At 31.9% G+C, this 24,495-nt stretch overlaps 1 protein-coding gene across 1 annotated transcript; it reads right to left on the reverse strand.

The window, feature by feature from the left end:
• Positions 1-3,406: 3,406 nt before the first annotated feature.
• Positions 3,407-9,283, reverse strand: LOC141667085 (magnesium transporter MRS2-3). Its single transcript, XM_074473440.1, has 6 exons — positions 8,784-9,283; positions 7,116-7,352; positions 6,841-6,969; positions 5,838-5,998; positions 5,534-5,753; positions 3,407-4,000 (listed from the first exon to the last, which is right to left on the reverse strand). The coding sequence occupies exons 1-6, from the start codon at positions 9,243-9,245 to the stop codon at positions 3,713-3,715; spliced, it is 1,497 nt and encodes a 498-aa protein (XP_074329541.1). The 5' UTR covers positions 9,246-9,283; the 3' UTR covers positions 3,407-3,712.
• Positions 9,284-24,495: the final 15,212 nt, after the last annotated feature.

The raw sequence follows: 24,495 nt of genomic DNA on the forward strand, positions 1-24,495 counted from the left end.
AAAGATGTCCTATGTGATAATTTGCTTGAATATTTGATGGATTGGAATTTAGATAGAAAAGTATCTTGTCTCACAGTTGATAATTGTATGACTAATGATGATATGGTTGTTAGTTTGTTGGAAAAGTTGGATACTTCTTCACTTATAGATGGTGGTAATTTGTTTCATATGCGGTGTGCTGCCCATATCCTGAATTTAATTGTGAAAGATGGGTTAGAAGTGATTATAATTGGGGTTGAAAAAATTTGAAGTTCTGTTGATTATTGGACAGCCACCCCTAAAAGGGAAGAAAAATTTGAAGAAACGACTCGACAATTACGTAATATAAAAATAAAAAATTAGGACTTGATTATGCAACTAGGTGTACATGCCTAAAATTTCCTTAAAAATCATGTCGTCATGCGTAGTGATTAATATCCTGCAAAGAAGAGTAAAGCTACAGAGGCTCAGAATGGTCTAATTGATGTTAATCTTAACATATATGATATAATCGATGCCACGAGTAAATTCCCTTTAGTGGTTTATAAGAAAAGTTATAAATGATAATTACATAGGACAAGAGAAGGAAAAATAAAAAGAGGATACCATGACATGAGATGCGATCCTAACACAATGCACAAGAAATCTAGTGTGATTACAGTCTGTTTTTTCTTTGGATTTATTTTTTGTGTCTGTTTTGCTGGTTTGTTCGGCGGTTTTAGGCTCTTGCTGCATTTCAAGTTCTTTTTTAGTTTGAATATGTTTATTGTTACTTTTTTCTAATGCGATTTTCCTGCAGCTCTTGTATTATGTGGGGAATTTAGTCTTATTTTATCAGATTATTAATCCTAATTTGGACTAACTAAGGGCTCAGCTAGGAGAATGATTGTTCCGTTTTGCTTCATACAGATACAGGTGCATCTAAGGGCCAAGACTTGATGAATTAAACTAATGATGCAGAGTTGCAGACTGAGACTCCGGCTTAATATATTAACATGATGTTGGCTTTTCATTTTTCTTCTGTTGCCTCACAACTTCTAATTACTCTCATTTTATTTTAATTTGTAAATTGTTAAAGCTTCATTAATTTCTTAACATTTCTTTTTAATGAATTAGACTTAGAAATTATTGGTGATTGATTGGATGCCTATTTAGTAATTTTTTTCGTATATTGTATATGTGTTTGTCTACATTTTATTTAAATTTTCGGTTTTGGGTATTCAAATTTTTGGGTCTCGGGTGTATCCAATTTTTTTCGGGTTTCGGATATACCCGAATTCGATCCAAAATCCGTTGGATCGGATTTATATTTGAATTTGAATTTTCGGATATTTTTCGGGTGCAGATCGGGTTCGAGTTAGGTATAAAATTTCTGGTTGGATTTGAATTTTGTCAAACCCGATCCAATCTGACCCGATTGCGGGACGGAGGGAGTAGAGATGTACAAAAGGCCTATCGGCCGGATTTTGATCGGGCCTTAATAAGCCCGGGCTTTGACCGGGCCGGGTTTTTCAGGTTTTGACTTTGACCGGGGCGGGTCGGGCCGGGATTTCCTAAAATATTAGAGCCCGTTTGGGCCCTCGAAGCGGGCCTTACCGGGCTTTTTTTCGGGCTGAGCCGGGTTTTTTTCTAATTTAAATCGAATCGAGTTTTATTAGAGATTCTGAAGACTATATATGTTAGCAACTAGATCATAGTAAAAATTTATTAGTTTGCATGAAATATTTTATGAAAACATTACTTCATTGAAAATATTTGAGTTCGGCGAAAAATAAACATATTTATAGAATTATATGTTTTATCAATGTTATCCAAATATATATAGTGTACTTACTATATCATCTTTAATTAATCGAACAATAAATTATATAAATAATATTATTAATCGTGAATATGCAAATATATATGTGTTTAAAGTATTATTTATATTTATAGTAAATGTAGATTCATAAATATATAAGAAAATATATTAGAATAATCAGATTTAACCAAGCTTTTTCGGGCTTCTAATCGGGCCGGGTCAAAGATCGGGCCGGGCCGGGTTGAAACCCGGGTTTTTAACTGGGCCGAACCGGTCTTTGCCTAAAAATATAGAGCCGTCGAGACCTTTACCCCGGGTCAGGACCGGGTCGGGCTTTAATCGGGCCGGGTTTAACCGGGTTTTAACCGGATTGGGCCACGTCAGATTTTCAGATACAGGTTTTTTGTGTAGTAGGATTTATGTTTCTAGAGCGATTTGTGTTGAACTTGTGTGTCGATCACAACCCTTATCTTTCTTTAATCTATTCAGGTCTTGTCCACAGTAACACCATGATATTCAGTGCCAACTTCTAGAAAATAATATTGATAAGTACATTATTAGTTTTTTTAATAGGGTTTGTCTAGTGTGGCAAGTGCTAAATACAAAAATTTGCACTAAAATTTATAAAGTTTGAAGTCTTTGGATTTGTGTATTCGTTGTAAATGTAGGGGTATATCATCATTAAGAAGTATTGACTAATAAAAATAAGTTAAATTTATAAAAATTTATGTTTAGTATGTGTTCATGGACATATAGCAGAAAAACCGTTTCTAATATTAGTTCGTTTTTTTAACTGTATAATGTATTTTTCCGAGCTGCCCCTCTTATTAACTAACTCGTTACTTTCTAGAAATGATGCTCGTATTCAAATATAATAATGGATGTAGTAGTTCCAATATAAATTCCCCAAGTTTAGAAATGTTTTGAAAAGTTTTGAAGCCCGAAATTCGATTCGGATAAAAATCTGATTTTTTTTATTACTAATTTGTAAGTCTGCAGTTTTTCAATCCCATTAATTATATTGCTCAGTGGTAAGAGTAAGACCAATGATAGTATTGACAATTTTTTGTTATCCTTTATTTTTAATAAGTCAACGAGGCAGCAACAGCAGAGTGAATTACGGTAATTTCGAACTTAAAATACCTAATACGAGATGTATTAAATATTTGAAAATATGTAATTATTGGTTTATCACAAAAAGAAAACAATAAAGGTTAGAGTTTCGAGATTTTTTTTTTCGGTATCTAAACTACTTATAAATTGAGGTACAAAACATAAAATAAAATTAAATATATAAATAAAAAAGTCCGGATAAAACACGGTTCGGCCTGATCCGGCATGACCTGCAAGCCTAAAACCATTATCAGATTTTAGAGGAAGCCCGGCCCGGCGCAACCCGATTTTTAGAAGAAAACACGGCCCAATCCATTTTTTAAAAATCGGGATTTTTTAAAGTAAGGTTAAACCCTCCCATTGGCTTTCCGTGCCTCCCTGCCCCAGTTACAGAGATACTATTAGAGATTGACTGCATTAGGAGGTTGCTGTGGAAACTTTAGACAATTTAAATAAAAAGTTCCAACAAGAAAGTTATACATCGGAACACTGCAAAGGCACTGCAAGCAAAAATTAAAGTGAAAATTTCTAACAAAAAGGTAATACATCAATTAGTACTTTATGATGTACATTTACAACGATGACAAGTAATGCACTGCAACTTCTTATTTCATGATTTGGGACATGGACAGGCCTATCTATTCATTTTGTACAATGCTTCAAGTAGAGAACAAACATCCCCTCCTGAACTGAACCAAATACCATTAGGAGACTTATCCCAATATTGTAGATTTCTTTCATTTACACAGATACAACAAACAAGGAAAGTACGATTACAAACTGTGTGAGGTTTAAAATGTTTTTCGTGTGATTTTAAAGTCATTCCAGCAACCGTTTGTGCTTGCACCAGCCAATAGCAGCCACATATAGGAATATGCTCCCAGTGGCACCGCCACATATAGTCCACATGAACTCTTTTAGACCATGTTTCTTGTCATCAAACAGATCAATATGGATATTCATACCAAAAACACCAGCGACAACCACGAAGGCACTGATAACCAGAGTTGCCGTGGTTAACATTACGCCCATTTGCAAGAGATGATTCTGTTTGTCATCCAGCATGATGTTGATATAGTCTTCTGTGTCATCCACATACTCTCTCAGCTTGCAACCAAAAGATAGAAATTTTCGGTAAGCTCCATGCAGGTTTAAGTTTAAGAGAAACGATGTATGTGAAGCTGGATATACAGCTGCATTTCTAATACATTGTTTTTCCATATTTGGCTACAAAACTTATGTTCAAAATTCAGCCACTTGAATCTACAGATTCAACAGTAGTGGCAGCCATACAAGTCAAAATGTTTAGGAGATTTGCCAATTCTTCCATGCTTTACAACTAATATCTGAGTTAATGCATGAGCATCATATGCTGATGTACTTGTTCTCATGAAGACAAATATGGTTTTGGACTAATCTACATTCTTTAATATTCATGAGAATCGGTTGGACAATATTACACGACCAATTGTCAGTTTAATTATCAACATGGGCTGATCTACTGGATTGGGTTGATTATTATATATTGGATTGGGCTGATTATTATTTATCAAGTAAATTTTGGCTTACAAGTTTTTACCTTTCATTTGAAAGAGTTTTTCTTGTTTCAAGCACCTAAGTTTTCATTTTGTAGTTGAATTTGGTTTTTATGTAATTTCCTATTCAGAATAGGTTTTTATGTAATTTCCTATATGAATTAGGTTTTTTATGGGTTTTCAAGTTGGACTCAAATATTAGCTCAAGTAGCTGATTTTGAATCTGATTGGGATTCCTAATGAGCTTAGGTTATTTGCCTAGCCTATATATACCCCTATATTTTAATCTTTTGAAACAGAGAATTTGATGAGATTAAAATCGTGAGTTTATACTTGCAAACCTTTGAAAGTTGGTGGTTAATTCCTTTACACTTTCTTATCCAGATTTCGTTTAGTTATGGGTGATTAAATTCATTAAGCAGTCTAAACAAATCGATCCTTTAGTTTTGTTTCTTGGTGATTAAATTCTTTATAGAAGCAAACTAAAGTTAGATGCAAACTAAAGTTATTCTTTTCCGCAACAGATCTGATCTACATAAAAAGTATATCTCATCTAGAAAATATATATCATCTAGAAAAATATATATTATAGGCATAATGAAAAACTAACAAAAGGACTGCATATGATAAATATAATCCAAGGTTATAATTGTTGACTACTATTTACTCCCATGTGGTCAACAAAAGTAAAAATTAATTACCAAGAACGGAATAAGATATCCCAGCACAGCTTACCAGGAGTATAAGATATTCAACCTTTGTTTTCTAGAATTAAATAAACAAACCTATCCCTGGAATATGTACTATATTGTAGAAGCATCAAGCAAAATCCAGTTACGTTATAAATAACATGTTACTAAAGCTAAAGGACAATGAACAACATAGGGTTCACACCAAACAATCCATTGATTAGCCTACTATCCTAAATAGTAAATACTGTAGTAACAATATACTGAATTGACACATGAAGATTGGTCACTGAACAACGGAAGTGGGAACCCTTGATCATGGTAAGAAATAATGACTAGAGTGACCTAATTGTAATCAAGATTAAGACAGATAAATTCAATATGAGATCTTTCCTCGAAGAAGTTGTTTCACATACCGTAGATAGTTTATTAAGGGTACCATCAATCTGCACAAAATATGCTTCCAGAAGCATTTCCAGCTCTTCCACGTCAAGGTGCTTACTGACAGCACTGCGAGTGGTACTGGTACGGGTCCCATGGCTCTCTCTGCCAAGTGCACTTGATGCACCAAACAGATTGTTCTGTTGGTTGTCAGTATGTTGAAGATCAACTTCAGCATAGATATCATCAGGGGTCCTAATTTGCAAGAAAGACAACAAGTACTTGTTTAGATGCAAAATAAAAAAAATTATAATAGAATACAAGAATCATATTACATACTTGTCATCAACTTCTGACCGAAGAACATCATCTTCAATGCCAGCTTGCTCATCTATAGAGGAAACTGTTGAATTCTCGAGATGTTGCAACATTTTTTCAGTTAGATACATCTCAGCCATATCCTCGTCATCATCTAGCAACTGCTCTAATTCATCCCTTACCTGATAATCACGCGCCTCCCTTCATTAAAAAATATGCAAAGAAATTCGAGCAAACTGCTCGTGCCAAATTTATGAAGCACGTTAAGGATATATGAATCTATGTTACATGAACATTGATCAATTAAATCCCAAAATTATTATAACAAAAAGAAAAACAGGGCATCCAGATTCTTTTCCCATATACTAGATAACTTGTATTATAGATTTGTATATATGCACAGATGCTAAGCCGGAAAAAGAAAGACAATGATTAACAATTGATATATCCAAAGATGCTTATGATATTCAAATATAAATAAGTCCGTAAAAAAAGTTTATAGTCAATTACATACGAGACTGACTATTACAGTGAGATTTCTGCATGCGCAATTAGAGTATTTACAACAACTGATCTATCTCTAACAAAGTACGTGTTTTCTATTTGATTTCACATTTAGATGTCTGCCGGTCTATGAATTGATGAGAAGGGGACATTGAACATATAACATGGATCAATCAGTTTTTTCACTAATTTTATTTGCCTTTTTATTGGCCTAAATCCATCAATGAATAGCACATCTTCTTGTAGGAAGCTTAGATACTTCTATATATTTCATATAACAATGCAAATAAGCTAGATGCCTTGGAAATAACACCTAAGTTGGTAAGTGGTTTTACATTAAGCATGAACCCGAATACCACTACGTCAAGCATTGCCATTTCCTAAAATATTAAGCTGACAAAGCAAGAAAACATGTTAATTATCTGTTGGCAAGTACATGTAATGGTAAATGGCATCCTAAACTAGAACAGCCAAGGTAGTATTGGTAACATGAAACAAAATTACAAGATTAAGCCACTACCTTCTGAACACGTCCAGTTATTGCAACCAATCGACTTTTGATTTGACGGACACGTTCCAGATTGAGCGTACTGATTTTTGAAGTCAGCTTATCAAGTGCTGGATGAGCTTCTTGCTCCAAAGTCCTTGCCTAATTTAAGATTAAAAAAAGAATGTTACTGTAAATATATAGAAGAAAAGGATCGATAATGATCGGACTGACATCATTTAATTACTTTTTGACAACAAGAAATTAGTTTATGCGAGGTAATAAAAATGAATGTAAAAGGAACACACTTCATTATCTAAGCAACTACAGGCAGCTTCGAGGCAAGCCTCCAATGCAATAAACTCAAAGGGAAGAAGTTTTAATCCATCTCCGTTTTCAAGAGCATGTTTCCCATCTTGCTTACTGTCATCGTCCTTCTCTGGAAAGCTTCCAGAAAATTTTGAAGGGCTAGCTGGCCTTGATTGGGAGTCCTCTAGATCATACAAATTGGTCCAGTCTCTATTATCAGGATTGACCCCATCTTCCTGCAAGGCCAAAAAAAAACAAATCAGTGTGTGACTAAAAAACATAGAACTACTACCCTCTCAAGAGGAAATTTTTACTGAAAAGTAATGGTCTTAGATGAAATGGCATAATGAGTCAATAATGATAAAAAATGACAGAAAAAAAGCCTTGCAGCGGTGTAGAGGCGGATGACCAATTAAAAAGAAAGGTGTGGATGGATAGATGTCCTCCCCTTTCTAAGACCTAAAAGGAGCTGTCTATTTATATAAATGTAGTTCACTAGCTGTTTTCTTTGAGAGGTGTGACAGTGATATACATTCATAGCTAAGCTTTTCCAACCAACCGTTTTTATCTAAACATATTTATTTCCATAAATATATCTTGCAGCTTGGCATCACATGAGATGCAGAGTTAATTATTTAGTTTAATATTATGCCATATCCCACAAAGAAACATGGCCTAAGAGTTTCCCATAAGGCCACAATTGTTTCTGATGTCCTGGCGTCAAATTAAAACACTATGCACTTGAATTCTTGATTAATATCTTCAGTATGCTTGAAACCTATATATCTCTGATTCTTCAATTTTGACCATAGTACCCGTGTCAAACGCTTGGACCTTTGAACAAGAAACTTATTCTGTTTCAGATCTATGATAGAAAAATGGACGCTTTGATCAACTAATATACCAGGCATGATATGAACTTTGGTCAGGTAAAAAAAAGAGAGAAAGGAGAAGAAGCGGGTTTAGAAGAAGACGCCTAATTTGCAAATTCCTTTGCAATTTATGAAGTACATACTTGTTTATTAAAATTTTATGCCTGTTAAGTTAAAGGTTATCCTAGAACCTCAATGTGTTGGGAGGAGGACTTGCAATGATCTTATATTATATTCTTATAATGTTATCTCCTACACGATGTACCTGTGTTTAGTAATAAGAAAGAGTACCCCATACCCGTGTCCCCAAATCTTAGATTTTTATGAATTTGACGGTGATGTGCTCTCCATAGCAGAGTCAGATTAACATAGCTTGTAACATCAGCACAAATTCAATAGCTGCATGCTTGATTAATCTATTTCATATGCTTAAACCATATATTACTTGCTCTTTAGTTTCGATTTTTGTACCCATGTCGAAGTTCAAAAACTTGGACACCAAACTTACTCAGTGTCAGATCTTTGACAAACTAACCTACCAGATACGATATGAACTTAGTTCATAACTGACATTTGTAACTAAAACAATAGCTAAAAGTACAAACGCATACAATCAAAAGTGTAAAATCATACTCCCTTCTATGTATGACTAAGTACATACCAATAATCATCAGGACACTCACAAACAATCAATTTCAAACTTCAAATTCTCATCACATCAGAAAAAAAAAACACTAACCTAACACCAAAATTTCACAATTAAAAACCCAAGATCGCCAAAATACAAATAAGAACCTGAGATTTAACAGCTTGATAATGCCTCATCACTCTGCGCACAAGGTGTTCGACAAAAGGCGCCAAAGAAGGATCTTTAGCATTGAGCAAAAAAACTTCCTGGGCAGTAATAATAGCTTTAATATGTTCCAAATTTATGACAATTGCACGTTCTCGACCCAAAACAGTAGATGGGTATGATAACAAAGGATCAAGAATTCGAAGATCACGAGCAGGCAAGCCAGTCTTGCGCATAATAGAGTGTTTGCCTGCTTCCATGACATGGGTTTGGGCTGATAAATCGAGGACTAGCCACGGTCGAGTGCCTGTTGCTTTTTTGCGGAGGCCAGTGGTGGCGGTGCGGGGGTCATCTTCGGTGGGGTGTGAGTGTTTTGGAAGTGGGGGAGGTGGGTATGAGCTCCTCATGTCTCTTTTTAGGGCCATCTTTCGGGGGATGGTTGTCTGTGTTTGATGTTGGAACATACATTTCTTATCGAACAAGAGAATTTTTCTTTTTTCTTTCGGGCACAAACAATGAGAATTGTTTTTCGTCAGGTTAATTATCACACAGCTAACTTGTCCGATCTTTATAACTGATGTCATTTTTATAATTTAAAATTCAATATCTAAAATTTTAATTTCAAAAAAAATTTATACTTGGATGTAAATATAAATTTAGAGAAAAGTGACAAAATTTAGGTAAATTAGGAAAAATTTGGTTTTAAAATACATCTGGTATTGACGTTGAAATTCTATTCCAGCATCAAAAAATACTTTTTAATTATAGTTAACTATTTTGCATCTTACATTGCACTTACTCTTGCTCTTACACTCCAAGATAACATCTGGGTCAACCACAAATTTTCGGTACCTATTAAATCACTTGTATGACGTATGGTGCTATATCGTTACTCAGAATTTGAGGTGTTGTTAGAATTAACATATTCCGTTAAACAGGTCTACATGGATGTAATGTGGAACAAACTCATAGCTGACTTGAAATGTCTACGTGACAAAAGAACATTTCATTTGAAAAAATAAAGAAAATAAAAAAATAGAAAGATACAACCCCAAAAATATATATAAAAATAAACTGTGTACAGAAAAGAATCATATCAATCGACACATGACCATATGACTAAATCGAGTAACAATCGAAGATCGATGGCCAGATAAAGGTATGTTTTCTGGTCTCCAGACTATGCTTTGATGTTCACACTATGTTGCATGCTTATAGCTTATATTGTGATTGTAATCTATTTTTTTTTATTTTTTTATTTGCATTTTCAATGTTTAATAGTATATTTATGTGGTTTCATATGTGTATATTTATTATATGGTTGAAATAGATGTATTTGTTCATTATCGAGGGTATTTTGCACATCCACCCAATCAAATATACAATATGTGGGAGGGATGGTTGATAAAGTGTTTGAAAATACTGATACAATGTGTCTTGATGATTTGGAGGATTATGATGTGTCATTTGAGTATGATAGGGATAATTCGCTTATGTACTTTCAGTATGATGTTATAATTTGAAAAAAATGTTAGAATTTTGTATGATAATGACTTGTTTAAGGAAATGCTTGAAATATGTAAGTTTTTTGGTACGATCCACCTCTTTGCTGATCATATTGATCTATAGGATCTTGAAAACATGTCGCCGCTAACGAAGATAGACAAAACAATCCAACTCAGTAGTGTGAGGAGTCTGATGATGATGCAGACTTTGTCGTAGGGGAATGAACATGATCCCGAGTTTTGTACTGATGAGAGTGATTGTAAGCTAATGAAAAATGTGAGGAAAATGAAATTTAAGAAAGCTGTTAACATTAATAAACAAAATAGAGAATTGAAGAAAAACATGTTAAAGCTCGGGGTTGTTGAGAGTGAAGAGTCTGATTATTTGAGTGAAGAGTCTAGATATTCAAGTGAGGATGAATATTACAAAAAGGATACATAAGTAAACCGCCTGCAATAATAAAACGGAAAACAAAAAAATGCTTTTAGAATCCTACCAAGGCTGCACAAGGGCATATACCTGAAATGAGATTTGGCTCAATGGAGGAATTTAGAATTGCTGTCAAGAATTACAGTATAAGTGAAAGGAGGCCAGTCCTCTTTTTAACATTAATGATCAAGATATATGTCAAGCAGTCTGTGAACTCATAAACCGTTGAGATTAGTATTTTTGTTGATGAGCATTTGTGTACAAAACCATAGTTCAACAAGGTTACTTGTGTCAAGTATTTAACAGAGGTATATGGTAAGAGGATAAGAAAAAATCCTACTTGGAAAATCAAAGACATGATAGACATTACAAAGGAGGACTTAAAAATGAAGAAACTAGAATTAAGGTCATTAGAGTCATAAAAAAATGCAATTGAAGGGGTTCTGGACAGCTTGAAGGAGCACTACTCATGGGTTAGAGACTTTGATCATCAAATCCTATTAAATCATCCTCAGAATAAGGTTGATATCAATAACAAGGGTAAATGAGAGTGATCCAAATAAGTTTGAAAGAATATACATATGTTATCATGCCTTGAAGGAGGGATGGAAGATCGGTTGTAGGCTAATTTTGGGTTTGGATGGTTGTTTCTTGAAGACTGTATGTGGATGGCAATTATAATCAGTTGTGGGTAGGGATGAGAATAACTAAATGTTCCTGGTGGCATGTGCTGTAGTTGTGGGTGAGAATGCTGAAAGCTGGAGGTGGTTTATTGAGTTGCTCAAAGATGACTTAAGCCTTGGGGGAATGTAGGAGATATACTGTGATATCTGACCAGCAAAAGGTATGTGTATGTCCATACTTTTAATTGTAATACCCCGACTTTTCAGATAATATATTATACATAAATATCAAACTAAAATTACAAATTTTATTCATGCTTAAAATAAGTCTCAAATAAGACTACACGATTTTTAATCCCAAACATAAATAGGATCATATAGCTGAAAATAAAGACGCAATTCCAATAGAAACATAATCACTAAAACATTATTCCAAAGTAAGCTCAAATCAAGTCCACCTTTAAGATGTCCCAAAAGCTAAGCACCTGAAAATTTGTAAGTAATGAGCCAAAGAGCCCTGCAAGAAATAATTCTACACTAATGGATCAAGTATCATAATTTTATAAAACCAAAATTATTGTCCAAAAATCCATATAACATAAAACATAATTTAATTTCACAGCTCGCTAAGGCCATAAAATACATAGTGACACAATATCAAACGTTCATAATTTCTGTCAATAATGCGCTCCTTACGAAGGTATCATAGAGTGTGCGCTCCCGAAGGCATAATAAGTAGCACTCCCTAATAAGGTATCAAAGGCTAGTTCCAGAACTATACATAATTACTAACTGGTTCATAACTCAGAGCTCACTGTGAATTCTTATTTCTAAAACAGGGTACTTAATCCATAAATTTTAAAATAAAAGTAGTGCAAAAATATTAAAAAAATTTAATAAAAATAAAAGTGTGAAAAGTTAACTTACCTTAGTTGAAAAATCACAAAATACACAATCCCCAGATATATGCTAGGAGATAAGCCTAAATTAAACAAATAAGCAATCTTTATTATAAAACTACACAAAGTAAAATGAAAACATGTAACAATCATAAAATTAACTCCCACTAATTAATAACATATATATGGCTAATAGAATATTAATTATTCAATTACAGTTAAGTCATGTAAACAACCTGACAAAAAAACATGCATTCATATAATTCTCAACTAACACAAAGAATTACATTTAACTTAACAAATTTTATATATTTAGTTGACTACAATAATTAAATAATAAAAATTACAACCACAGTCTATTTTAAATTATGCTAAAAATACAATACTCATTTTAAAAAAATAAACCCAAATAAAAGTATATCTATTCTTTTTTCAAAATAAATATTAGCATAATTACAGTAATTTATATAAAATCAAGTCAACAAGAAACTAAATATAATTATAAAAACTTTTTTAATACCAATAAATGATTTAAACAAGTATACAATTATTCAGTCTTTTGTATATATTCAAAATAATAACATTAATTTATTAGAACAACATAATAAAACATTTAAATATTGACAATTTTAACCACTTATGTAAACTGATTTTGTGAGACGGTAACACATTTACAGAATTTAACATCAATCACATATAACATATTTACACAATTTAACATAAATTACCAACCTATAACATGTTATACAACTAAATGCACATCATGGCAACTAACAATACATAATATATTATATATGTAAGTATTACAAAACATATAGGTTGAAAAAAAAGGACACCTATTGAGACCTATATATACATGCATTACTATAATATCAATAACACCTTAACATTAAGTAACTACTAAAGAGAGCACATAAGAAAATATAATAGAATAAGAGATAACTTTTTAACAAGAACCTGTACAAAAATATAAGTGAAGCAAGAACGTATATTTATACACATAATTAGTTAAATGTGTTCGTAGAATAATGGTACGTGACCACTATTTTAAGTGATGTATATCTTCACTAACGTTAGTTTTTGACTGAAGTCTTTTGATTTAAAATACTAATTAAATAAATATAATTTTAAAGTAACAACACATATTTTAAAATATATAGTCATAAAAGTAATATATATTACAAAAGTTTGGACACCATTAAAAGTTTTGTTTTTTAGCCATTCATGTTATAAAATATTTATTTTATAACTAAAACAATTTAAATCACTTTAATATATATGTGTTTGAACCAAGAAAAATGTGGTTATCACCGTTATGACTATAATATTTGATTTGTTATACATGTCTTCATAACATTGTTATGTTACTGTTTGATTAATTGAGGGCTAAAATTGGCTGTTAGAGAATATCTTCTTATCGTAGAACAAAGAAATTATTGCAGACATCTGTCTAGCTGTTTTAAAAATAGGTAAAACAATATTTATGTAAAGTATATATGTTCTCTATACGAATTTATTAAATTGAGTTCATTTGCAGATTTAAAAAAATTCATCTCAAGAATTTGTTCCGGTAAATAGCTTGTGCCACACATCCTATAGCACATCAAAGGGCAATAAAGGCTATGGAAAGAGCATCCAAACCAGCTTTTCTTGCAGTACAAGAAAAGATCCAAAATGATGAAAATAACATGTTAGAATCTTTTAATGCATGGATAATTTTTGAAAGGTATTATTTTTTTAACTTACATTTAAAAGGGTTATTTTAAAGTGTATATCTATCTTATCAATGTTAATTGTCTTGCGTAGATTTATGCCATTACTAAACATGTTATAAGAGATTTATTTTTAAACTTATGAATAGAGTAAGAGAGAATAGAGAGGCAATGCAGGCAATGGAACATCAGATTTTCTCCATAATTAAGAAAACCAAAATTTATTTGTTGCTCGGTCAAGGAATTGGGGGGCAGCATGAGATGGTTTGAGAACTTTTGCGATTTGTACATCATTTTTTTGAGTTTATTTTAAGTATCCTATTTGTGTAGTATTAATTGGTTGTTTATTGCAGGTGAAAAATGAAAGTAAAACCTTCACAGTTGATTTGATTGATAGAAAATATGATTGTAGAGTGTTCCAACTAACGGGGATCCCTTGTGGCCACGTTGTTGCAGCCATACATTGTTGTAGAAGAGAGCAACCAATTAATTATATATCCAAGTACTACACAAAAGAAATGTATTTAGTTACTTACCAGTTCTCTCTTATTTCTCTCAAAGGTGAAATTTTTTAGGAGAGCCATTCATTAGATGAGATGTTACCACCTAATATATCAAAGAAGCTAAAAGGAAGACCCAAAAAATAAAGAAGGAAAGAAAAGTGGGAAGGTGGTAACATATATAGGACTAGTCAAACAAATGTGCAAAGATATCCTGAAAGTAATATTATGCATTATAGTCTATGTGGACAAGCAGGCCACATGTGCACAAAGTGCCCCACAAAGACAACAACAAATGCAGAACATGAAAATGAAGGTGATGAAATAAGAGAAGAAAATGTTGCTGATAATAGGAGAGAAGGAAAAGAAAGAAGGCCCAAACAACAGTGAGAAGAAAGAAGAAAGGTGTAGTAATTCAAGAACTAGCCGAATATGCAAAAGTGAAACCAACTGATTAAGGCGGTAGCAGAATTATAGGAAAGGAAAATAAAATTAAAGAACCCAAAAAGAAGACTAAAATGCCTTATATGAATCCGCAAGGATCCAAATGTTCAATTCCAAGGTTGTTAAAACTTCACAGAAGAGTGCAATAATTCTAGATGAACATGACAATTGAGTACAATGGAGTATTTCATGTGTCTTGCTATTTTTTCAATAATTATGTTAGAATTTAAAAATGTTGGTCTTTTGGTATTTTAGTTGCTATTTTGCTATTTTGCTATAATGCTCTACTGCTCTCTTTTGTTAAAATAAGAGTGTGAACTAATTTATGGATTATATTTTGGATTTGATTCATGTATGTAGCTTCCATTCACCCTGCTCATTAATTTTTATTATACATATTTGTCACAGTTTGCTAGTTTTCACATAATAATACTTTACCTACCGGTCTTAATAAGTTGGTTGGCCTGGTAGCCCACAAAAAGGTACTAAATTATATGTATTTAAAGATTCTCTCTGAATGTGCTGAGTACTTGATGTTTTATATTTATTTTTATATACCTTTTTTTAAAATCTTTATGTTTTATGTCCTCATTCGAACTCGTAGCCCACAAACACAATAGCGATTGGAAGGTTGATGTGGAAGGCCATGTCAGCAAAACTAGTTGTTACATATATACATCAGCTACTTCTGTTATTCATTTTTTTACCATATGTCAGATTAATGTTTTAATAGGGACCAAAAATTTGTGAGTTATCTCAAATAAAGTCAGGTAAACGAGGTATAGTTTATTGCCTTGCTTTAATTTGATTTAGACTTGAAAATTGTGTTTCATATGAATTATGTAATCTTGGTTGTTAAATCGAAAACTATAGTTCAGAATAAAAGCTAGATACACCATTTTTTAATTTTTACAATCACTGTCACATGTTCTTAATATGTTAAATATATCAAAATCCTCTCAAATATTTAGTTTATATTAAATCTAATTTTCAAAGTATATATATATATATATAATAAAATAATATATATGCCATTAAGTTAGACTTAAATGATTAAACAATAAAAAGACTTCATCGGGAACCAAATTATTTATATATAATATTATATTTAGAAGTCGGTTGTCCCAATTCCACAAATAGAGTCACTGACTCTTGTTCTTTTACACAAAAGTGATAAAAGAATTGATTTGCTTGTTATCCGCTTGCTTCTCTTCCGCCATTCTTTTGCCTTATTTGTTTATATTATAAAAATATATGACAAGTTATTATCACGCGTTTTTGCCAACTAAAATTTATTTAATAAAAAAGTATAAATATGGGAGACATACATTATTGACTGCGCAAGCACTCACACAATTTTACAAAATCAGAGATATTTTTCACAGTTAACTGAAAAAACGCACAAGTATGGATAATTTCTGGTACGTGTGATATAATTAAGGATTTTGGGAAGGCTAGATTTATTCTACTAAATGATACATAAATTCATATACTGAATGCTCTGTACTCTAGCAAATCAACTAGGAACCTATTAAGTTTTAAAGATATCAGTCTTAATGGTTTCCATGTAGAAACTACTATTAAAAGTGGAAAAGAATAATTTCTTATCACTTCAACTATATCAGGCTATATGAAGATCTTGAAAAATTTACACTCAGTCTCTTCTTAATTGCATGTCATGTAGATTAAGGTTATTGAGTCTCATATTATTAATATTCACAAAATAATAAATACAAAATCCTTTATTTTATGACATAAAAGGCTTGGTCATCTGGGAATATCAATGATGCATCATATAATAGAAAACTCTAGCAGGACATCCTCTTAGGAACCAAAAGATAATCCGACAAGACAAACTTCCTTGTTCGGCACGTTCATTAGGAAAACTAATTGTCCGACCATCTCTTATCAGCCACAAGAGATATTATATAGAGATTAGAAAAATAAATTATAACTCTTAACTAGTTAGAAGTTACTATTAATTCAAAATTCCTATTTGAATTATAATTAAGTCTCACTTAATTATTTAACAACTGAGTTTCATATTTAATATTAGTAAATTTAAAAATCATTATCTATCTAATTTATTAAGTCATACTTAGTTAATATTTTAAATAATTTGAATTACTATAATTTAATTTAAATCCAGTTTAAATCAAATAATCCTTCAAGCATTATTTGTGTGGGACCCTACAAGCTATTATTACGCTGAAAATAAATTCTAAATCTAATTCAAAATCATAAATAATGTGCGGCATCTAGTAATATATCATTGTTATCATAATAATTAAATCGGTAATCGATTAAATATTTCGTGAATAATGTATAATGTAATATAATCCCTTTAACCTGATATTATATATTATGCATTTTAAATCCAGGTTTCCTTAACTAAAGAGTAGACTATCATATCAATTCAACATTTGAGCGTGATCACTCATTTCATAGTTTAGCTCACACAAGAGGCCAATAATATCACTCCTATAATAGGAGGGTTATATCATTTCTAGATCATTCGTATTTCTCATACGATTCGTAAATATATCCGAAAATATTTTTCCAAGGATTCTATTCTCATAATCTCATTTCTAAGTCACGTACTTAGAGATATAAAATGCATATCATTATCCAAGGACATTAATTAATCTAACATTTATATCGCAGTAAATAAAGCAATAATAAATTATAAAAGGAATAATTAATATAATATAAATATTAATAATCCAAATATCATTAACAAAACATAATAGTTTTTCTTTAGGGCACAAATACTAATAATAGTTACAGAGGTGCTACCCATAACAACATTTGAAATGCCCCGAAATAATATGGGCATGCGAAAATTGATGAATTTGCTCCACCAAGATGTCAACAAGTGAGATACCATATTCAGGGGACATTGTACTCTTTTTCCTTCATCAAGGTTTTTATCCCACCGGATTTTTCCTCGCAAGGTTTTAACGAGGAAGTTAGGGGTTGTTTACTTACAGAAATTTTTTTAAGTTTTCTTTTTTCAATTTTTTAAAAATTTCTCACTTTTCTCTTTCTAAGAAAACTATTGAAAAATGAGATAACATGTTTCAAATTAACTTAAACAAAAAAGTAAAAGATATATATGAACACTTCTCAATTTAGAATATATAATTCTTTTAGATAATCAATGAACAATTGTATTGTCAACAAAAATTATATTATAAAAACTTATTTTTAAATTATTTAATTATATTTATATAGTTTTCAATATTTGTATTATACATCATCTTTAATGTATTATTATGTTAACAATTTATTAGTAACTACTTCATTAATATAAAAATTTCAAATTTTATGCGAGTTTGTTTTATTTTTATTTTAAAACAAATGTATTAATATTAATAATATTAATTGTATTACTATTAATAATATTCATGTATTTATGTATGATTCATTAAAAATAGTATATTAATATATTATGCATATCTTACATAAAAAGGTAGTGAACATGTGTATATTACGGTTAGAACGTGAGTTAATATGGTGAATTTAATGTGTTTTATGTTTTCTTATATTAGAAAATAATAAAAAGCTGTTTTCCACAGTTTTCTCATTTCTAGTTATAAATTAGAAAACCATGTTTTCCATTTTTCTAGTTTTCATTTTAGAAAATATGCAAGTTAAACACATATTTAAAATTTTCTATTTTCTAAGAAAAGTTTTCTGGAAAACTAATAAAGTAAACAACCCCTTAATATCTGTAAAAAAACACTTTAATAATTAAGGTGGATGTTAGATATATTTGTGATGTCATGCCTAATCTGATTTGTTTAGTTTCAGAACTTACTATCAGAACTTAACTGGAAATCAGAACTTACTGAAGACAGGAAGTTATCAGAACTTAAGCTATCAAGACTTACATCAGAACTTAAGTGCGGATACACTTTAGGGATGAAAAGCAGTTGATTTACAGGAGAGGGTCTGGATTAAACAAAAGAAGATATGCTTGGAGAGTTGTACAGCTAAATGACTACAGTAGATAATCTGATTGATGTATTTTAGGAAACATAACATATCATATCAATTAGGAGATATCTTGCAACTGTGTAGTATATAAACACAGATTAGGGTTTACACTATACGTGTTATCATTCACGAGAATATTATTCATTGTAACCCTAGCAGCTCTTAGTGATATCATACATCACTGAGAGAGTAGATTAAACCTACTGTAACAAAGTTTGATATATTGAATAAACTTGTTTTCTGTTATATACTTGTGTTTATAATCGAATTGATTGTAGATACTATATTCAACCCCCTTCTATAGTATCATTGAGGCCTAACAAGTGGAATCAAAGCCAATCTGTTAAGCTTACAAACATTTAAGATCCAAACAAACAATCAATCATGTCTGATCAATCAAAAACACAAGACCCTCAAGAACCTGCAAAGGTTCAACCCATTCAAAATACCAGTAGATATGAAACCATCAGAGTTCCTATGCTCAGGGTGTCTGAGTACCCTGTATGGAGTGTGAAGATGGCCATGTTTTTTGAAGCTACAGATCCAGAATATTTAGACATAATTTATGATGGTCCACACAAGCCCACAAAGCTTTCTGTTGCAGTTGGGAATGAGCCACAGAAGATGATTCCCAAAGAAAAGAGAGAACTCACCACTGAAGATATCTCTTCACTAGGCAAGGATGCAAAAGTAAGACACTTGCTTTATAGTGCACTTGACAATGTCATGTCAAACAGGGTGATTGGATGCAAGACTGCAAAAGAAATCTTGGATGCATTGAAAGTGAGATGTCAAGGAACCAATGCCATCATAAAAAACATGAAGACAATACTCACACAGGAGTATGAGCACTTTGACTCAAAATCTGATGAGTTACTAACTGATACATATGACAGATTCACAAAGCTGTTGAATGATCTGTCACTAGTAGATAAGGAATATGATCCAGAAGATTCAAATCTGAAATTCCTACTAGCTCTTCCTAAAAAGTGGGATTTGAAAGCTACTACAATAAGAGACAACTATGAACTTGCTGATATGTCTCTTGATGAAATCTATGGGATGCTCAAGACTCATAAACTTGAGATGGAGCAAAGAAAGAAGATGCATGGAGGGAAGTCTAAGATAATTACTTTAAAGACTGAAGAAAAGCCAATTGTCTCTAGGAAGGCAAAAGGAAAGGCTCTCATCATATAGTCTGGTTCAGAGTCATCAGATTCTGATGATGATGATTCAGAACCTGAAAATTTATCTGAAGTGGATGTTGATGCAGAGATGATGCAACTGTGTGCTCTTATGGTGAAGGGTATCACAAAGATAGCCTGCAAGAAATTCAGAAAGGGTAAGAAGTTTTCCAGGAAAGGTGGAAGTTCTGACAAGAAAGGGTTCAGAAAGACTGAAGGCAAAGAAGGAAAGTCTGACTGAGGAGACAACTCAAATGTCAAATGCTACAATTGTGGTGAAAGAGGCCACATCTCTCCTGATTATAAGAAAGGAAATGGTGATAAGGCCATACACTTATTGTAACGCCCCCAAATCCGGGGTTAGAGGATTTGGTCGTCACGAAGAAACCTCAATCCAAATCAACCTGTTTAATCGATAAATAAATGCCAGCGGAAGATATTTAGCATAAATGACCCCAACTAATCCAAGATCTTTTAAGGTTACAGTTCTAGAAACAAGATATCCAAATTCCATAAATAAATTTTCTCTTTCTTTTAAAAGTCTTTTCAACAAATCTCAATCTCAAAACTAAACCCACTAGTATAACTTCGAAATGAAGTATACTAGGCCCAAATAAAATACACAACTATAATATAATATAAACAACTTTACACAATAAAACTTACACTAGTTCGTAAACCCTGGACCAACCACCTTTCAAAAGCTTCTTCTTTGCTTCCTCGAATTACGCAGCTAAACAGCGCAAGCTAATTTTCACTGGAGGTTAAATTTGAAAACAGGCAAGTATGAGCGAAAGAAATGCTCAGCAAGATCATTATAGTAAATATAGGGTTGTTTTGATATAAAACCGACATCTGCAATAACGCAGAACATTTACAATCATAATTGTGAATCATAAAATTTTAGTTGAGGAACCCCAGAATTGATTCCTTAATTGTATTCAAAACCATTTTGATATTTTTGAGCGAAATGCTTCAGCAATACTTTGAATCTTGACGAGAATAAAACTCGTAAAACTGTGTTTACGGAAATATCATAAAAAACAATATCATGAAACAATGATTATGGATTGAATCATAAACTTTACTCATCACCGAACTCTTCAAATTAATACTTATTTTGCTGTCATATCAAATTAGATATCAATACGAACTTTGATGCTCACAACACCCATATTGAAGTCAACATCAATCATCTATACTAATACCACCTTTGATAATTAACAACAACGTAAGTATCAGCATAATCCAGAATCTGAATCAAAAGTGCATTTCACCATTATTCCAAAACAGAAACAGTTGATAAATCATTTATTCTATGAATATCAAAAAATGATATGATAATTTAGATTGGGATCATTCTCCGGCGGACGTACTATCAAATGCTGATTAGCCCGTGTGATAGCACAAGGTCATGATTCGTAGAAACGTGACCCCAAAAACACGAGTACTCAAACAAAAGGCAATATACCTACTTGTGGAAAAAATTGTGTCATAATATACCATATGGCACTTAGAAATAGCCCTCCGCTGGACCGTCTGTCCTGGTCACTCACGCAATTATGATCCAATCTTAAAACCTTTTTATTGAAATGGGGTCATAATAATCGACACCCGAAATAATTTTATTCGCCCAATTCTTGGGTAGGAATATTCACAACCAAATCACTTTTCTCAAAATCCAAAATATTTATAAATCTGATAATTGGATAAGTAAATTCACTTGAGTATTCTGAACATAATAGCATATGAGTATTTGCATAACCAAAATTATTTAATTCAGTGATATGTAAAACATTTATCTATTCCGAACTGAATAGGGAAAACAATACTTATATGATAAGATTCAAAATAAATATCACTTGAACGATAAGTGATGATAGGGATACTTGCCTTTAAGATTTAACAGTTAGTCACACTCGCAATGATGCATCTATTCTAACATTCTGTCTCAAAATATCACCGTCTTTATTCTGCTAATTCTTTGGTCTGTTGCTCATGCAGTGCTACAACCCAATATTCCACACTATTCAACTCTAGTCTTCATCCATGCTCTCTGGTTCTGATCGTCTTGAAAGACTCGCATCTATAATTAAAATATACAAATTTAGTCGTCTAAATGATAATCACTCGACGAACTGCGCGTCAATACCGTATCGTCTACCCATACGATAGCCCACATATAACTATAATAATCAAACACAGAACTCTTGACTCACGTACACACGTAATTCACATAACACGTAAACACATAATTTACGTATCACATATGACTCGGTTCCCTAAAAGGTTTGACGCGGTATGTTAAAATCTGAAATCGGATAAAAATATGATTTATCGATCAAAAATCGACCCAGAATGATTCGTAAAACAAGCGACCTTTCAAAACTAAAAGGATTTGGGTCCCGAAAGTATTTTTAATGAAAGCGGAATATTTTTCTGAGTCTGTACGCGTTCGTTTCGTATTAAACGGATGAACGGTTTATTTAATATAAATTTTTGAACATTTTTCAGAATTAAAACGGGTCTCCAATTCATTTAATAATTAAATAATAGGGCTCGAACACCCAAAAATAATTTTATAAGAATTATCGAGCCTGGAAAATAATTTAAAATAATATTTTAAAGTCGAAACTATTTTTCGGAATTTTTAAATCAAATTTAAATAATTAAATCTAATTAAATAATCAAATAAAATTAATTAATAACTAATTAAATTAATTAATCAATTAATATTTAAATTAATTGACTAATTAAATAATTAATTATGAACTAAAATTAATTAACTAATTAATTAAGATTTATTTTATAATTAAAAAAATAATTTTCAGAATTAAAAATATTGATTTTTGGAATTTTAAAATAATTAGAACAATTTCTGAAATTAATTAATAAAAGAAATATAACTTTTGAAAGTTTTTAAAACAGAAAGCTTGAATTTGCAAAAACACAGAAACCTTGGGGGTTAAATTACAACAACAGCATTTCAGAATTTAGTTTGAACAAAATAGGATCAAAACCGGGTTTCTCACCGGGTCAGAATCCGGGTTAACGGGTCAGGAAACGGGCCGTTAGGAACAGGTTCGACCCGCCGGAAATCCGGAAAAATCCGGCAGCCCCTCCCCTGTTCCGATGAGCTCCGAACCAAGCCTCGACATCCTCGTTTTTCCTCAATTTTTAGTCGCTTACAACCCAACCACAGAACCCAAGGTTCAACAACAACAAACGATGATGGGTCATCTTTTCCGGCAATTACCACCACTAAAATCGGCCAAAGCATCGAGCTTTTCCGGCGAATTCACGAACCTGGCCAAATCTCGACCAAAATTAACGATTAACTTACCAAAATGAAGCTTATAACCCCTACAATTTATTCATGTAATTATTGACAATAATCCTTCCATGTTCAATCCAGAAAATCGAATCAAAAATTCGAGTTCAACCCACCACTTTGGTTTTGACAAAATCGAACACCAAATCAGCTTGCAAACATACAAATCGACTGTAAATCAAAAGATAAAGCCATAATTAATTTCAAAACAAACAAACAATCAACAAAAACAAAATCCCCAATTCGAGCTTAAGAACCCTAAAAATCGACTTTATAAATTACCCATCCTTCGTTGATTTTGATGATGAAATCAGAAAGATGATGTTGAGGGCTTCAAAACGGATATTCATACTTGTGATTTGGACCATAGAATCATTCCCAAATCTGCTTTGATCTTCAAGAACAAATCAAAACCCTAACCCTAGTTCTTGAGAGAAAAATCTGATTTTCTGAAAAAAATAAAATAAAAACTGATTTTTAATAATAATTATTAATAAATAAAAAGCTATTTATACTTATAGAATATTGGTACGCATTGGATCATATTGGATCAATAAATTTGTTGCTTAGCCGCTAAGTAACTGCAAAACGATCCATAAATAGATTACTTAGCCGCTAAGTAACTATAAAAATGATACAATTTAATACCAGAATTGGATAATCATCAAAACCGGGCTTTTCATAAAACACCATATACGAAAATAATGTAAAAATATCCCGTCTCTTGAGAATACGGGTTTTGTTGATTTATCGAAATGGTTATCGTACCGAAAATCTTGCGCCGGGCTGCGCACGGGTCAAACCGTAATCCGGATCGAAAAAGTCAAAACACGGAAAATGTCTGAAATTACCAGATTAGGTTAGGAAGGAGTTTTCAGAAGAGTTTCGGGTCGTAAAAACGCAAAAACGGTTGAGGTTGAACGATTCCCGGCTTTATAAAATAATTTTGTAATTACTCAGAAAATAATTAATAATTCATAAATCATTATAAAATCATATAACACTCCAAAAATTACCAGAAAAATATCACAGTTATCTATATTTTATTCTGGACATATAAAAATTCAAATATTCAAATAATATCACA

Source organism: Apium graveolens, chromosome 1 (genome assembly GCF_009905375.1).
Source record: "Apium graveolens cultivar Ventura chromosome 1, ASM990537v1, whole genome shotgun sequence".
NCBI classification, from domain to species: domain Eukaryota; kingdom Viridiplantae; phylum Streptophyta; class Magnoliopsida; order Apiales; family Apiaceae; genus Apium; species Apium graveolens.

Excerpts from the sequence above, each read along its gene's own strand:
- LOC141667085 (XM_074473440.1), bottom strand. The coding sequence starts at position 9,245 with ATGTTCCAACATCAAACACAGACAACCATCCCCCGAAAGATGGCCCTA. Across the intron at positions 6,970-7,115 it reads GTAGTTGCTTAGATAATGAA|GCAAGGACTTTGGAGCAAGA; the intron begins GTGTGTTCCTTT and ends ATCTTAAATTAG. Across the intron at positions 5,999-6,840 it reads TAACTGGACGTGTTCAGAAG|GTAAGGGATGAATTAGAGCA; the intron begins GTAGTGGCTTAA and ends CGTGATTATCAG.